Source organism: Somniosus microcephalus, chromosome 1 (genome assembly GCF_052327205.1).
Source record: "Somniosus microcephalus isolate GS21.2 chromosome 1, FLI_Smic_1.0, whole genome shotgun sequence".
In the NCBI taxonomy this organism is placed as follows: domain Eukaryota; kingdom Metazoa; phylum Chordata; class Chondrichthyes; order Squaliformes; family Somniosidae; genus Somniosus; species Somniosus microcephalus.
In genome coordinates this window covers 133166662-133183008 of record NC_140987.1, presented here as the reverse complement: position 1 = coordinate 133183008, position 16347 = coordinate 133166662, and the positions used below count along the sequence as shown (strand labels likewise).

General features: G+C 45.3%; 1 protein-coding gene across 6 annotated transcripts in view; it reads left to right on the top strand.

Moving 5' to 3' along the window:
- Positions 1-16347, top strand: part of cep78 (centrosomal protein 78) — a 137656-nt gene that overhangs the window by 48583 nt on the left and 72726 nt on the right. For all 6 annotated transcript variants that reach the window (XR_015078137.1, XM_085985780.1, XM_085985763.1 and 3 more), the window contains exon 8: positions 10175-10239. Coding sequence is in view for 5 of the 6 variants with exons in the window: in XM_085985780.1 (XP_085841906.1) it covers positions 10175-10239 (65 nt within the window). In the remaining variant the exon portion in view is untranslated. The remainder of the gene's footprint in view (positions 1-10174; positions 10240-16347) is intronic.

Genomic DNA, 16347 nt, shown 5'->3' with positions numbered 1-16347 from the left:
TTTATAAATCAAACCATCCAATATTACATACCAAAGTCAACTAATCACGCTTGTGCATTCCTTTAGTGCCTGCCTTCTGTGTACCTTTGCTTGTCCTAGCGCTTCTACACAGTGCTGCCCCAGTGGTTGCAGCATGGCTGGTGGAAGGCTGATGATTTTCAGTGGGGGAGACTGCAGATGGCTTTGGAGGAGTACCTCGATCAGCTCTGGACCTAAACGGCCCAGCTTTGGACTGCACCATCTTGGCATGGGTGGCTTCAGCTGGCTGGCTGACAGGAAAAAGCAAGGGCAATGGTGGAGTGACAGTGGTGGGAGGATGAATGCTGTCATCCTGAGAAAGGACAGCAGGCTCGAGCTCCACGGAGCCACTGCCATTCCCCCAGGGCGGCGCCTCAGCAATCCTAGTAATCTGTTGGAGGACAGATTGCTGGACTGCTGTGACAGCCTGCAAGCCCCTTTCAACACTGATCACTGCAGCCATGATGGCAGCAGTTTGAGCTTGTGTGGCAGCAAGCTGAGCCTGTATGACAGAAGTGTGAGCTTCCACTGCAGCACCCAGCCGTTGGGTGGTTCCTGCTTGTGCTGCAATGGAAGCTGAGACATCGGCCATCAGATTATGCATCATGTTAGGGTCCACAAGTACGCAAATGGAGTTGACCATCACTTCCATGCTGGAAAGGATGGGCTCCAAGATCTGCACAAAGCCCTGTGCAAGGTTGGTGCTGGATTCCTCCATACTCCTTGATATTGTGCTCAGGCCTTCTGGCAGGCCTACCAATGCACCAAGCATTTCATTGTGCATACCCATCAGCCTTCTTCTGTAGGCTGCCCCATTGAAATACTCAGATGAGTCCTCTGCAGCAGAACTCGTGTGTGCCCTCGCCCTCCGGGGAGCTGACACCTGACTACCCTTGCCCCCTGCCCAGGCTGCATGCCACTCATGCCCGGTGTCTCACCACGTGCAGATCCTGTGTCTATGCTATCCTCTAAAGTATGCAGAGTTTCAGTATCTGAGCTGGTGGCTGCGAATGTGAAATCGAGTGATGGTGCTGTCTTCAACATCGCTGCTGCCTTCCTCTTCCAGTTCTTGCTCCTCTGCCATTGCCTTGCCAGGTTGCAGTTCTTGGCTACCTGAAAGGAGAAAGGCACAAGGGTAGGGTTGCGGTGATGGAGGGGTGGGGGGAAGCAAGAGGTGCATGCTTACATCATGTGCAGCTTGTAAATCAAGAGATTGTGGGATGAGGGGGAAGTGTGATGTGAGAAGGAAGATTAATTATGAGGATACCGTCATCTTTGACTGTTTCAGCCCCGCCGCTTGCCACAGGCTCAGCGATGGCCGCTTCAATAATCTCCAGCACCGTCTTCTCCATGGGGGTTAGGTCATGCAGGTGCACCTGTCTGCCTGTGGGTAGCCCTTGCTGCCTCCAGCTATGAGCCACCTATTCCTGCAAGAGAGAGGGAAGTGTGTTGATGAGTGTGATGCAATGTGTTTGGGTGATGTGCCTATCATGGTTGAATAGCTGGCAGTGTGTGCAAGCTGTGAGATGTGGATGTGAGGCTTGCAGCAGTGCTAAGTGTGTGGGGGTAAGGTGAAACTATGAATGTGAGGTATGAGTCATGATTGATAGTTTTTTGGTAGCTAAGTGAAGTGGGTGGTGAATTGAGCAGTGTTTGAGCCTAGTGCTTCAGTTCTAAGGATATGGCATTTGAAGATTAACTCACTGACCTTGACCACTCGTGTGAGGTCATTAAACTTCTTGCAGCACTGCATCCAGGTCCTCTGGGCTACACTGATCGCGACAGCTATCTGCACCCATTGCCTTCTCATAGTTTGTCTCCTAGCCCCCTGTAGATAGAGAACTTTTCTCCTTCTTTCCATCTCCTGCACCAAGGCCGCCAGTGTTGCGTCGGAAAATCTTGGAGCCCGCTCTCTCCCCTGTTGTGCCATTAATATGTCATTTTCCTGCTCAGAATGTCTTACACAGCCACTTGCAGCACCTGCTCCAGCCAGAATGCACCTCGCCTTTAAGAGGTGAAGGCTGGCTTTAAGTAGTGCAGGTTTGCTTTAAGTGGTGCTAGCTGTGCATGAACTTGGGGGCCCCTTGTTGAGGCATACAACCACTCAACAGCACGTTCAGTGCTGGGCTGCATGCTACTATTATTTAAATTTGCAGGTAGCATGAAGTTTACGTGCTGCCTGCATCGGACTAGATGTGTGCGGGCTAATCGCGCATCGCGATACACGGGCCCGTTTTCGGGGGCTATCTAATTTAGCCCCCTATTGGTGAGTTGTTAACTTGTACAATATTTAATAAATATTCCCATAAACAAACAAAAGTGACCTCTTTAAAAGCTCAAAAATTCATCATTTATGCAGTTTAAAATAATTCCTTAAAGCTAAAAGATGATTCAGAAGGTAATTTTTTTAGCATAATTTATAACTAAAATGGAGGAGAGTGAATAAAAAAATCGTTTTCTTTTCTAACTGTTAACAAATAGTCACGATTACAGGTGCTGCTGATCACAAGTATTGTTTGTGTGGGAAGAGCATAATTTAAAAACAGCATTTGTTAAATCAGTGGCTCGAAATAAAGCTTTGAGAATTTAATAAGATCAAAATCTTTTGGAAAAAGCAAAGAAACTCTCAAATCCTCACAGAATTAGAGGGGACATACTTCTATCCTTCAAATGCTGAAAACTGTAAATGCTCAACATGCACAAATGTGTGTGAATGTACTCTCTAGCTGTTGAGACTGAAGATTATGCAGTTGAAACCCAAATGTTAGGTACTAAATATTCCTGGATATAAGGTGTTCAGGAAAGATGGGGAAAGAAAGAAAGGCGGTGGGGTGGCATTATTGGTTAAGGAGAATGTTACAGTGCTGGAGAGAGAGGATGACCTGGCTGTGTCAAGGACAGAATCTATTTGGTTAGAGTTAAGAAACAATAGAGCTGCCAATACACTACTAGGTGTATTTTATAGGCCACTGAGTAGAAGAGCAAATTTGCAGGGAAATTAGAGAGAGATGCAAGAACCATAGAGTAGTGATAATGGGGGACTTCAATTATCCTAATATAGACTGGGATAGTAATTGTGTAAAGGGCAGAGAGGGGGAAGAATTTCTGAACTGTGTTCAGGAGAACTGTCTTGATCAGTACATTTCCGGTCCAATGGGGAAGGAGGCATTGCTGGATTTGGTTCTGGGGAATGAGGAGCAAGGGGAACATTTAGGGAACAGTGATCACAGTATCATAAGGTTTAGATTAGCTATGGAAGAGGACAAGGAGCAATCTAGAGTAAAAATACTTCATTGGAGGAAGGCAAATTTCAGTGGGTGAGAACGGATCTGGCCCGGGTAAATTGGAATCAAATATTAGCAGGCAAAACTAACCGAACAATGGGCTACGTTTAAAGAGGAGATGGTTTGGGTACAGTTGAGGTACATTCCCACCAGGAGGAAAGGTAGGGCAACCAAAGTCAGAGCTCCCTGGATGATGAAAGAGACTGAGAGTAAGATGAAGCAGAAAAGGGGAATGTATGACAGGTGTCAGGTTGAGAATACAAGTGAGAACCAGGCTAATTATAGAAAGTTCAGAGGGGAAGTGAAAAAGGAAATTAAGAGGGGCAAAGAGATGAGAATAGACTGGCAGCTAACATAAAAGGGAATCCAAAAGTCTTCTATAGGGTAGTAAGAGGAGGGGGTAGGGCTGATTAGGGACCAAAAAGGAGACTTATGCATGGAGGCAGAGGGCATGGCTGAGATACTAAATGAGTACTTTGCATCTGTCATTACCAAGGAAGAAGATGCTGCCAAAGTCATAGTGAAAGAGGAGGTAGTTGAGATACTGGATGGGAAAAAATTGATGAAGAGGAGGTACTAGAAAGGCTGGCTGTACTTAAAGTAGATAAGTCACCAGGACCGAATGGGATGCATCCTGGGATGCTGAGGGAGGTAAGGGTGGAAATTGCGGAGGTACTGGCCATAATCTTCCAATCCCCCTTAGATACGGGGGTGTGCCAGAGGACTGGAGAATTGCAAATGTTACACCCTTGTTTAAAAAAGGGTGTAAGGCTAAACCCAGCAACTACAGACCAGTCAGTTCAACCTCGGTAGTGGGGACACTTTTAGAAACGATAATCCAGGACAAGTGTGGATTAATTAAGGAAAGCAGGCACGGATTTGTCAAAGGCAAATTGTGTTTAACTAACTTGATTTGAGTTTTTTGATGAGGTACCAGAGAGGGTTGATGAGGGCAATGAGATTGATGTGGTGTACATGGACTTCCAAAAGGCATTTGATGAAGTGCCACGTAATAGGCTTGCCAGCAAAGTTGAAGCCCATGGAATAAAAGGGACAGTGGCAGCATGGATATGAAATTGGCTAAGTGACAGGAAACAGAGAGTAGTGGTGAACAGTTGTTTTTCAGACTGGATGTAGGTATCCAGTGGTGTTCCCCAGGGGTCGGTACTAGGACCACTGCTTTTCTTGATATAAATGACTTGGTCTTTGGTATACTGGGCACAATTTCAAAATTTGCAGATGACACAAAACTTGGAAGTATAGTGAACAGTGAGGAGGATAGTGATAGACTTCAAGAGGACATAGACAGGCTGGTGGAATGGGCGGACACGTGGCAGATGAAATTTAACACAGAAAAGTGTGAAGTGATACATTTTGGAAGGAAGAACGAGGAGAGGCAATATAAACTAAAGGGTATAATCCTAAAGGGGGTACATGAACAGAGAGACCTGGGGGTATATGTGCACAAATCGTCGAAGGTGGCAGGGCAGGTTGAGAAAGTGGTTAAAAAAGCATACGGGATCCTGGGCTTCATAAATAGAGGTGTAGAGTACAAAAGCAAGAAAGTTATGATGAACCTTTATAAAACACTGGTTCGGCCTCAACTGGATTATTGTGTCCGATTCTGGGTGCCACACTTTAGGAAGGCTGTGAAGGCCTTAGAGAGGGTGCAGAAAAGATTTACAAGAATGGTTTCAGGGATGAGGAACTTCAGACTGGAGAAGCTGGGGTTGTTCTCCTTAGAGCAGAGAAGGTTGCGAGGAGATTTGATAGAGGTGTTCAAACTCAAGAGGGGTCTGGACAGAGTAGACATAGAGAAACTGTTCCCATTGATGGAAGGGTCAAGAACCAGAGGACAGGTTTAAGGTGATTGGCAGAAGAGCCAAAGGCGACATGAGGAAAATCTTTTTTACGCAGCGAGTGGTTATGATCTGGAATGCACTGTTTGAAATGGTGGTGGAGTAAATTCAATTGTGGCTTTCAAAAGAGAATTGGATAAGTACCTGAAGGAAAAAAACTTGCAGGGTTACAGGGAACAGGCGGGGGAGTGGGACTACCTGAAGTGCTCTTGCAGAGAACCGGCGTGGGCTCAATGGGCTGAATGGCCTTCTGTGCTGTAACCATTCTATGTTTAAGCTAAGTCCTTGAAATAAAAACTTTTAATGACTATATTAAGAGGCATGAGACAATTAAATGAGTAAATGTCAGCACGTTATTATGAAAAATTGTAATTTTTAACATTTACAAACTTTTTTTGGATATTGGAGATTTCAGTCAGTGGGGAAAAAAATTCACATGAAAGTATTTTGAGTAATTCAGGTGGGTCATGAAACAGTTAGAGGCAACTGTTTGCACCTGGTTATGTTAAATGTTAACTTCCTGTGACGCTTTTTATGTTAACATTCGTGGACTGCATGTGGAAGATTTTTAATAATATATTACTTGATTGCCCGTGGTGTTGCCCCTTGGGAGTCAAGACTAAGGGTGATAGATTATTTGGTTAATGGAGATGGACAATGCATTAATGGTTTATGCACTCTAGAAGGTGCTTACTAATGAGTTCCCATTCGAATCAGCACACAATCACAGCACACATTACTGATTCTCTTTCTGAGCTGCATTTAGGGCACGAGTGTAAATTCACATTTCAAATCATTGTGGCTGCAATAGTTCTGAGTGGTTTTGTGGGTTTTCGTCCCAATGGTACCTAACAGCTGGTGGATCTGCGATCTGTTGTATAGGGAACCATTATTTATTTTAAGTCTATATTTGAGTTTGTTTGTTTTTGTTCTTGGGTTTCTTTTGTTTTGAAATTTCTTTTACGCCTCCATTGAGAGTGAGTGAATGTACTTTTACTCACCTTCACCAACATATCTGATGTTCTTCAAGGAAACGATTGCAGCGCCACCTGGTGGGCAAAGTTAAGAATCACAATAGAATTTCACAGAATGCACAAGGGCCCAGAAAAATCTCCGCCTGGACCAGAGGGCTCGCCCGGGAGGCGCAGAATTCCGTTGCTGTGCCTCTTCAAACTGCCGGTGCGCAGGGTACGCGTATCCCGGGGCGCATGTAGTTCGCAGCGTCCATGGGATCACGTGGGCCATGGGGAGCCAATCGGAGCAGGGAATCTCCATTCATAGATTTGACAGGAAGAAGACCTGTCAAATCTATGAATAGAGATCGGCCCCAAAACATAAGTAAAACTTCAAATAATTTTTTTTTTTAATCACATTTTTAAAATGACTAAATTACATACATTAACTATTTTAAACAAAAATTTAAATTTTTGAAAAAAATAATTAAGTTTTTAACGGGGCTAAAAATAAACTTACCTTTCTTTAAAGTATTTTAAAATGATAAATCAGTGGAAAATATTTTTTTTTTACTTCAACTCTTAGCCTGGTAAAAGCAAGCCTTGCGCCTAAGAGCTGCCGGCTGTACGCCTGCTTTTCCAGGCGCAGCTGTTTCCGACTTACCTGGACTGAAGCAACTGTGAAAAAAAACGGAAGTTTCAGCCGTACACTCTGCATATCCGGCACAGGCGTTTGACCTGTTAAGCCCTTTCTTCACAGAACGGAAGTTCCGGTTTCCAGTGCATACGCAGTGCATGCCTAAAACCGGCACTTCTGTTGGCCCTACGGGTAAGTGCACACCCGTAGGAAACGGAATTTCTGGGCCAAGATAAATTGATTCAGTCATTTAGTGAAGTGCCACTTCTGTTGATGACTCACATAACTACTGTGTCAGTGCTACCTACAGGTACAGTACCACTGGAATGTTGCAATCATGCACATGTGATACAGATATATAGAAAGAAAATTGTTACTAAAATGTTTTCAAATCATAACAAGAAATAAGAGCAGGAGTAGGCCATTCAGCCCTTTGAGCCTGCTCTGGCATTCAATAATGGCTGATCTATCTTAACTTCACCTCCCCGCACTATCCCCATATCTCTTGATTCCCGTACTATCCCAAAATCTATCGATCTCTGTCTTGAATATACTCAACAACTGAACATTCACAGCCCTTTGGGGTAGATAATTCCAAAAATTCACAACCCTTTGAGTGACAACATTTCTCCTCATCTCAGTGCTAAATGGCTGACCCCTTATTCTGAGACTGTGATCCCTAGTTCTAGACTCCCCAGCCAGGGGAAACATCCTCCCAGCATCTACCCTGTCAAACCCTGCAAGAATTTTATATGCTTCAATGAGATCACCTCTTATTTTTCTAAATTCTATGGAATATAGGCCTAGTCTCCTCAATCTCTCCTCATAGGTCAATTCCGACATCCTTGGAACCAGTCTGGTGAACCTTTGTTGCACTCCCTCTAAGGCAAGTAAATCCTTCCTTAGGTAAGGAGACTTAAGACTACACAGTATTCCAGGTGTGGTCTCACCAAGGCCCTATGTTATTGCAGCAAGACTTCTTTACTTTCCCAACTATTTCCGGAATGTTTTTTGTCTTCCGTTAAGACAGATACAAAGTATTTGTTTAATGTCTCTGCCATTTCCTTATTCCCCATTATAATTTGTCCTGTCTCTGTCTGTAAGGGATCCATGTTTACTTTCGTTAATCTCTTTTTACATACTTGTCGAAGATTTTACAGTCTGTTTTTATGCCTCTCGCTAGTTTACTCATTCTATTTTCTCTCTCTCAATTTCTTGGTCCTCCTTTGCTGAATCCTCCCAATTCTCGGGCTTACTACTCTTTTTGGCCACATGAAAAGCCTCTTCCTTTAATCTAGTGCTGTGTGCGAGACCCTGGGTGCCCCTTCTCTGGCTTGCTGAGCCATTTGTGGTAGTGCTGAGGCAGTTTTCCAATTTGTTGAGTTTAGGAAGGTAACTCAGCTTTAAGTGCTGAATATTGACATTTGGAACTTCTTTTAAATATTGATTATTTGTCAAATAACAGAAAGGGCTGAAAAATATATTGAATCAGTACATTTTATTTTCCCTTGCTTCTATGTGCATGGCCCTTTAAATTTCAGAGATCCTCACTGCTAACAATGCATTGCGAGTTTCACAGCCTTGCACACAGACGCTAGGGGAAGCAGCAACGTCACACCACAACAAATTGGTCCCGATCCCTTGTGCAATGCCACCAGGACGGTGTTGCGCCTAAGGTTAGCTCTGCGCCGCCGAACACCATGCCCCCCACACCAATTTACCTCGTTTAGCCGGATGACCGTTCACGGCAGTTGGCGAGGACACCGACTGCTTTCCGGGTGGCAACAAATGTTTCCCTCAACGTCTTTAAATGTTTGCCATTGCTTATCTACTGTCCTATTTTTTTAATCTAGTTTCGCAACCAACTTGGCCAACTCATGTCTCAGACTTAGGTAGTTTGCTTTGTTCAGATTTAAGATCCTAGTTTCAGACAACTAAATCACTCTCAAACTCAATATAAAATTCTATCCTATTATGATCACTGCATCCCAGAGGCTCCTTTATTACAAGGTTATTAATTAATCCTGTCTCATTGTCAGTACTAGATCTAAAATCGCCTGTTCCCTAGTTGGTTCCTCAACATACTGATGTAGAAAACTATCTTGAATGCATTCACTGAACTCGTCCTCTGCACTATTACTGGAAATTTGGTTTCCCCAGTCTAAATAAAAATTAAAGTCCCCCATGATTACTGCATTACCTTTGTTGCATGAACCTCTAATTTCCTGATTTATACTGTGCCCGACACTACAACTACTGTTAGGGGGCCTATAAACTACTCCCACCAGTGTTTTCTGCCTCTTGTTATTTCTTAGCTTCACCCAAAGTGATTCTAAATCTTGTTTTTCCGAGCCAAGATCCTTTCTACTGTCTTTATCCCATCCTTTATTATCAGGGCTACCCACACCACTCCCACCCCCACCTCTCCCTTTCCCATTCTGCCTATCTTTTCGAAAAGTCAAGTATCATGGAATATTTAGTTTTGGGTCCCAGACAGGGGTCTGCAGGACATTAATTCCCCCCAATTTGGCTGAGATCTCCTGGGCACTCGGGCCCTACAGCCTGTGCAGGCTGCCAACCGATGTTTCCACTTTTTTTTTGGGTGCGCGACCCCTTTAAATTACCATGCTAGTACAGTTTTTGGCATTAGAACGTCGTTGAGCTGGCTGCGCAGGACCTGCAGATGGCTGCGTGGCCACACAGCTTTAAGGGAACATTGCTGCCAACGTGCCAAATCCCTGGATCAGGACATTTCTCGATGAAAAAGGACCGTGGGATGGTAATGAACTAGGAAACCCAACAAACAGAAAATTAACTGAAATCATATCCTGGCAGGGCTCCAGAATTAGGCACAATCCCGGGTGAGGGAAACAAAAAGAAGGAATGCTGCCGGAGATGCAGCCAATCCTGGAATATTTAGCTCATCCAGTTTACTGCACATACAATGACCATTTTGAAAATAAGGACACTTGCAAATAAAGGACACCTGATGCAAGTCCCTTAGGTGTCTGTAATTAATAGGTTTCATTGCATTGTGAATTCCAGCATTTTCTTGTTTTTTGTCTTCATGGCCAATTAGTTCTGAATTATGGGTTGTACCTTGGGCTCACTAGGCATTAGACTGAGAGTGTTCAAAATAATTTCACTCAGCTTTCTTATAGCCGACAGGAGTATTTAATTCCATTAGTTTAGACTGGATTCAAACCAAGTTTCAGAGGCAAGAGGACAGTATTCTAATCCAGTCCACAACCTGGTCCCTGTAGAAATATCCATTCGTTTCACTTAACTCATTTTAGAAGAATATCAGATTGTATGTTTTTGATACTACTGCTGTGAAATTCTGCTGAGAAAAGCCTGTGGTAAATTGAGGTCAAATTTGTAAAGTTCATTTAATTTCTGCTAATATGTTTTGATTCCCTCTAGATCGGTCCTTAACAAAATCCATTATTGAAAGAATATTGCTGAATGGAAATGAAGTGAATTCAGAGGTAACAACTATTTTTGTCTAGCATAAGTATAACTTAATACAGTTTTGCAAAGGGTAAATTTTAAGTTGGCTACTTATACAACACCATCACTATTGCAATATAATGCAGTCTTGTTCAGCATATCATACCAAGCATGTTTTGCTTGAGTGGCACTCTTTGGAATGTTCTAACACTGCAACATAGAGTAATGGGATATTGTCTGAGCCTGTAGCACCTACGCGCAATCATGCCATCAGAGAATCATAGAATGATATGGTATTAAGCCAGAACATTTTTTAAATGGTAATCTATCAATTTGTTTTGTTAAATGGGTATTAAAGACAAAAGAAAGCTTGGAGGGTGGGGTGGGAATGGAGTACTATTAGTTATAAAATACCTCCAGGCTGAAGTAATGTATTAAAAGTCTTGCATCGAGTGTGCATTTCCTTTTGTCTCACTTCAGTATAATTCATGTGTCACAAATTAGTCATGCTTGACAGTCGTGTTTGGGTGTAAACCATTAAACTTGAGGATTCTGTGCATTGTATTTATACAGGTTTCTTTGTTACTTATTTTCACCCCCTTGAAGTTAGGTGGCACAATAACTCCACAGTGCCACTTGCTTCCTGTTGCATTCCTGTTTCCACTTACAGATCTATTGGAGGTCCTCCATGGTTCTATTCCCGCTGTCCCAATCCCAGTGCTACCATGGAATTTGCCGTCTTCACCAACCTTGGGGCTGTTGTCTTTTTTTGTCCACCTTGCTCCCAGTCAGAGCCCTGTCTCAACCTCGATAGCAAAATACTGCAGATGTTGGAAATCCTAAATAACAACAGAAAATTCTGGAAAAACTCAGCAGGTCAGGCAACATCCGTGGAGAGAAATTTGAGCCTGCCAGTACACTTTACACCTAATCTCAGCATATTACCATCTTGTCTAGCTCTTTTACTTCTTTTGTTTCTTTCACTTCTTTTGTCTGATCGCAGCCCTACCTTCGATCTATTTTCTTTTCTTTCCAGTTTTGAAGAAGGGTTCGACCCGAAACGTCAACTCAAATTTCTCTCCACGGATGTTGCCTGACCTGCTGAGTTTTTCCAGCATTTTCTGTTGTTATTCCTGTCTCAACCTCCATGGCTTCCTCCCTCGCTTGGTTCACTACTCTCGCTCTGAACTCCATCCTCAGCCTTTTTGATCTGTTCCCATTTCCATCCCCCACCTTCTATAGTGTGCTTATTTTAGACTCACATCAGGCTGCACCCCCTTGCCTGCCATGTGACATTTCTTGTGTTGGGTCCTGCAACCTTAGGCCTTGGCCCACAGCCCCACTGCAGGCATGCTTATTCTGTGATGAATATAGTAATTAAATATGCAGTCGGGACCAGCGGGAGCAGCGAGGAGGAGCTCGGGAGAAAACCCGGCGACCAGCGAGGCCCGAGACCAGTCGGGAGCAGCGTGGTGAGACCGGTATAAAAACCGGAGAGAGGCGAGGCCCGAGACCAGTCGGGACCAGCGGGAGCAGCGAGGAGGAGCTCGGGAGAAAACCCGGCGACCAGCGAGGCCCGAGACCAGTCGGGAGCAGCATGGTGAGACCGGTATAAAAACCGGAGAGAGGCGAGGCCCGAGACCAGTCGGGACCAGCGGGAGCAGCGAGGAGGAGGTCGGGAGAAAACCCGGCGACCAGCGAGGCCCGAGACCAGTTGGGAGCAGCGTGGTGAGACCGGTATAAAAAACTGGAGAGAGGCGAGGCCCGAGACCAGTCGGGACCAGCGGGAGCAGCGAGGAGAGAGGTAAAAAGTAATCAGTGTGTGACGTCACCAGGGAGCAGGTAGGTGATTGGTTGGTGAGTATTTCTCTTTTTTCAATACAAGCTTGAATTCTGTGGTGTTAAATTTCTGTGGTGTAGTGGGGATAGTTGGTAAATAAAGCGCACTCGAGCATACCTGTAACTGGGGTATTGAATAAATTTTTTAAAGTAATTAAAGGGGTAAGTCATGGCAGGAGAGTTCAGACCCGTGCTCTGCTCCTCCTGCTCTATGTGGGAAGTCAGGGATGCTGCCAGTGTCCCTGACGACCATGTGTGCGGGAAATGCATCCAGCTGCAGCTACTTGTAGACCGCATTGCGGCGCTCGAGCTGCGGGTGGATGAATTTTGGAGCGTGCGCGATGCTGAAAGGCTCGTGGATAACACGTTTAGCGAGTTGTGCACGCCTCAGGGTAGGGCAGCACAGGGGGTGACCATCAGGCGGAGCAACAAAGGCAGGCAGGTAGTACAGGGAACCCCTGCGGACATCCCCCTTTCAAACAAGTATACCGCTTTGGATACTGTTGAGGGGGATGACTCACCAGGGGAAGGCAGCAGCGGCCAACTTCCTGGCACTGGGGGTGCTCCTGCTGCCCAGGAAGGGGGGAAAAAGAGTGGGAGAGCAATAGTGGTAGGGGATTCTATAGTAAGGGGAACAGATAGGCGTTTCTGTGGCCGTAGACGTGAATCCAGGATGGTTTGTTGCCTCCCTGGTGCCAGGGTCAAGGATGTCACTGAGCGGCTGCAGGGCATTCTGGAGGGGGAGGGAGAACAGCCAGTGGTCGTGGTCCACATTGGTACCAACGACATAGGTAAAAAGAGGGATGAGGTCCTGCAGCAAGAATTTAGGGAGCTAGGTGAAGGATTAAGGAGCAGGACCTCAAAGGTTGTAATCTCTGGATTACTCCCGGTGCCACGTGCTAGTAAGTATAGGAATAGGAAGATAGAACAGATGAATGCGTGGCTAAAGGGATGGTGCAGGGGGGAGGGCTTTAGTTTCCTGGATCACTGGGTCTGCTTCTGGGAAAGGTGGGACTTGTACAAGTTGGACGGTTTACACCTGAACCAGGGGGGAACCAATATCCTTGCGGGGAGGTTTGCTAGCACTGCTGGGGAGGGTTTAAACTAACTTGGCAGGGGGTTGGGGTACAGAGTGGAGCTATAGTAGGGGGTGATTTACGGCCAAATACAGAGGGAAAAACAAGTCAGCTGGGAAGGCAGAGCAAATATGTGAAGGCAAAAGAGAATATGGCAGGGCTGGAAGGCATTTATTTTAATGCAAGGAGTCTTGCAAATAAGGTGGACGAACTGAAGTTGTTGTTGAACACATGGGAGTACGATATTGTTGCTATCACGGAGACATGGTTGAGGGAGGGTCAGGACTGGCAGCTCAATATTCCGGGGTATAGAATCTTCAGGCGAGACAGAGGGGGGTGTAAAAGGGGAGGGGGTGTTGCAATATTAATTAAGGAGTCAATTACTGCTGTAAGGAGGGATGATATATTAGCGGGTTCCTCTAATGAGGCCATATGGGTAGAACTTAAAAACAAAAAGGGGGCAAGCACTTTGCTGGGAGTGTACTATAGGCCCCCAAACAGTCAGGGGGAGATAGAGGAACAGATATGTAGGCAAATCTCAGAGAAGTGCGAAAATAATAGGGTAATAATAGTGGGGGATTTCAACTTCCCCAATATAAATTGGGACAGTCAGAGTGTGAAAGGCTTAGAGGGTGCAGAATTCTTAAAGTGCATCCAGGAGAGCTTTTTGAGCCAACATGTAGAAAGTCCTACAAGAGAGGGGGCGGTACTGGACCTAATTCTGGGGAATGTAGCCGGGCAAGTGGTGGAAGTGTCAGTTGGAGAGCATTTTGGCGACAGTGACCATAATTCGGTGAGATTTAAGGTGGTCATGGAGAAAGACAAAGACGGCCCGGAAATAAGGGTTCTAAATTGGGGGAAGGCCGATTTTAATATGATAAGGCAGGATCTGGCCAAAGTGGACTGGGAGCAGCTGCTTATAGGAAAATCCACATCAAAACAGTGGGAGACTTTCAGAAGGGAAATAGAGAGAGTACAACGCCAACATGTTCCTGTAAAGGTCAAGGGTGGGACCAACAAGCAAAGGGAACCTTGGATGACAAGGGATATACAAAAATGCATTAGAAATAAAAGGGGGGCTTTTGGCAGTTACAAAAGACTAAAGACAGAAGAAGCCCTAGAGGAGTATAAAAAGTGCAGGGGCATACTTAAAAAAGAAATTAGGAGGGCGAGGAGGGGCCATGAAATAACACTGGCGAGCAAAATAAAGGAAAATCCTAAGATGTTTTATAAGTATATTAAGGGCAAGAGGATAACCAGGGAAAGGGTAGGGCCCATTAGGGACCAAAGTGGCAATCTGTGTGTAGAGCCAGAGGATGTAGGCGGGGTTTTAAATGAATTTTTTGCATCTGTGTTCACTATGGAGAAAGACGATGCAGACATAGAAATCGGGCAAGGGGACTGTGACATACTTGAACATATTAGCATCGAGAGGGAGGAGGTGCTAGCGGTTTTAGCGGGCCAAAAAGTGGATAAATCCCCAGGCCCGGACGAGATGTATCCCAGGCTGCTGTGGGAGGCAAGGGAGGAGATTGCAGGGGCTCTGACACTAATTTTCAGAACCTCTCTGGCCACAGGGGATGTACCAGAGGACTGGAGAACAGCTAACGTAGTACCATTATTCAAGAAGGGTAGCAGGGATAAACCAGGGAATTACAGGCCAGTGAGTCTAACATCTGTGGTGGGGAAATTATTGGAAAAAATTCTGAGGGACAAAATTAATCTCCACTTGGAGAGGCAAGGATTAATCGGGGATAGTCAGCATGGCTTTGTCAAGGGTAAATCATGTCTTAACAAATCTGATCGAATTTTTCGAGGGGGTGACTAGTGGGGTGGATGAGGGAAATGCTGTGGATGTGGTTTACATGGACTTCAGTAAAGCTTTTGACAAAGTCCCGCATAGGAGACTGGTCAAGAAGGTAAGAGCCCATGGGATCCAGGGTGCCTTGGCGCGTTGGATCCTAAACTGGCTGAGTGGCAGGAGGCAGAGGGTGATGGTCAAAGGTTGCTTTTGTGACTGGAAGCCTGTGTCCAGTGGGGTACCTCAGGGATCGGTGCTGGGTCCCTTATTGTTTGTGATCTACATAAATAATTTGGATGAGAATGTAAAAGGTATGATCAGTAAGTTCGCAGATGACACGAAAATTGGTGGGGTGGTAAATTGCGAGGAGGAAAGCCTTAGGCTACAGGACGATATAAACGGGTTGGTCAGATGGGCGGAAAAGTGGCAAATGGAATTTAACCCTGAAAAGTGCGAGGTGATGCATTTTGGACGGACAAATAAGGCAAGGGAATACACAATGAGTGGTAGGACCCTAGGAAGTACAGAGGGTCAGAGAGACCTTGGTGTACATGTACATAGATCCCTGAAGGCAGCGGAGCAGGTAGATAAGGTGGTTAAAAAGGCATATGGGATACTTGCCTTCATTAGCCGAGGCATAGAATATAAGAGCAGGGAGGTTATGATGGAGCTGTACAAAACGCTGGTGAGGCCACAGCTGGAGTACTGTGTGCAGTTCTGGTCGCCTCACTATAGGAAGGATGTGATTGCTTTGGAGAGGGTGCAGAGAAGATTCACCAGGATGTTACCTGGGATGGAGCGCCTCAGCTATGAAGAGAGGCTGGACAGGCTGGAGTTGTTTTCCTTGGAGCAGAGAAGGCTGAGGGGGGACCTGATTGAGGTGTACAAAATAATGAGGGGCATAGATAGGGTAGATAAAGAGGAACTTTTCCCCTTAGTGGGGGGGTCAATAACAAGGGGGCATAGATTCAGGGTAAGGGGCAGGAGATTTAGAGGGGATTTGAGGAGGAACTTTTTCACCCAGAGGGTGGTTGGAATGTGGAACTCAATGCCTGAAAGGGTGGTGGAGGCAGGAACCCTCACAACATTCAAGAAGCATTTGGATGAGCACTTGAAATGCCATTGCATACAGGGCTATGGACCAAATGCTGGAAAATGGGATTAGACTGGACAGGGATGGATGGGCGGCGCAGACACGATGGGCCGAAGGGCCTCTTTCTGTGCTGTAAAACTCTATGACTCTATGACACAAGCATCATATGGGGTGGAGGGGAGATTAGAAGTGAAAAAGGAATGAACAGGAGCAGAAGCGCAATTAGGAATGAGCAAAGGGAGAGAGACTAATGGACGGGGGAAATGGTGACGTGATTGATGCGCTATCAATTACTCATAAAAGACTGAGAGTTAGAAGAGTAACTAAAGGCTTTTAT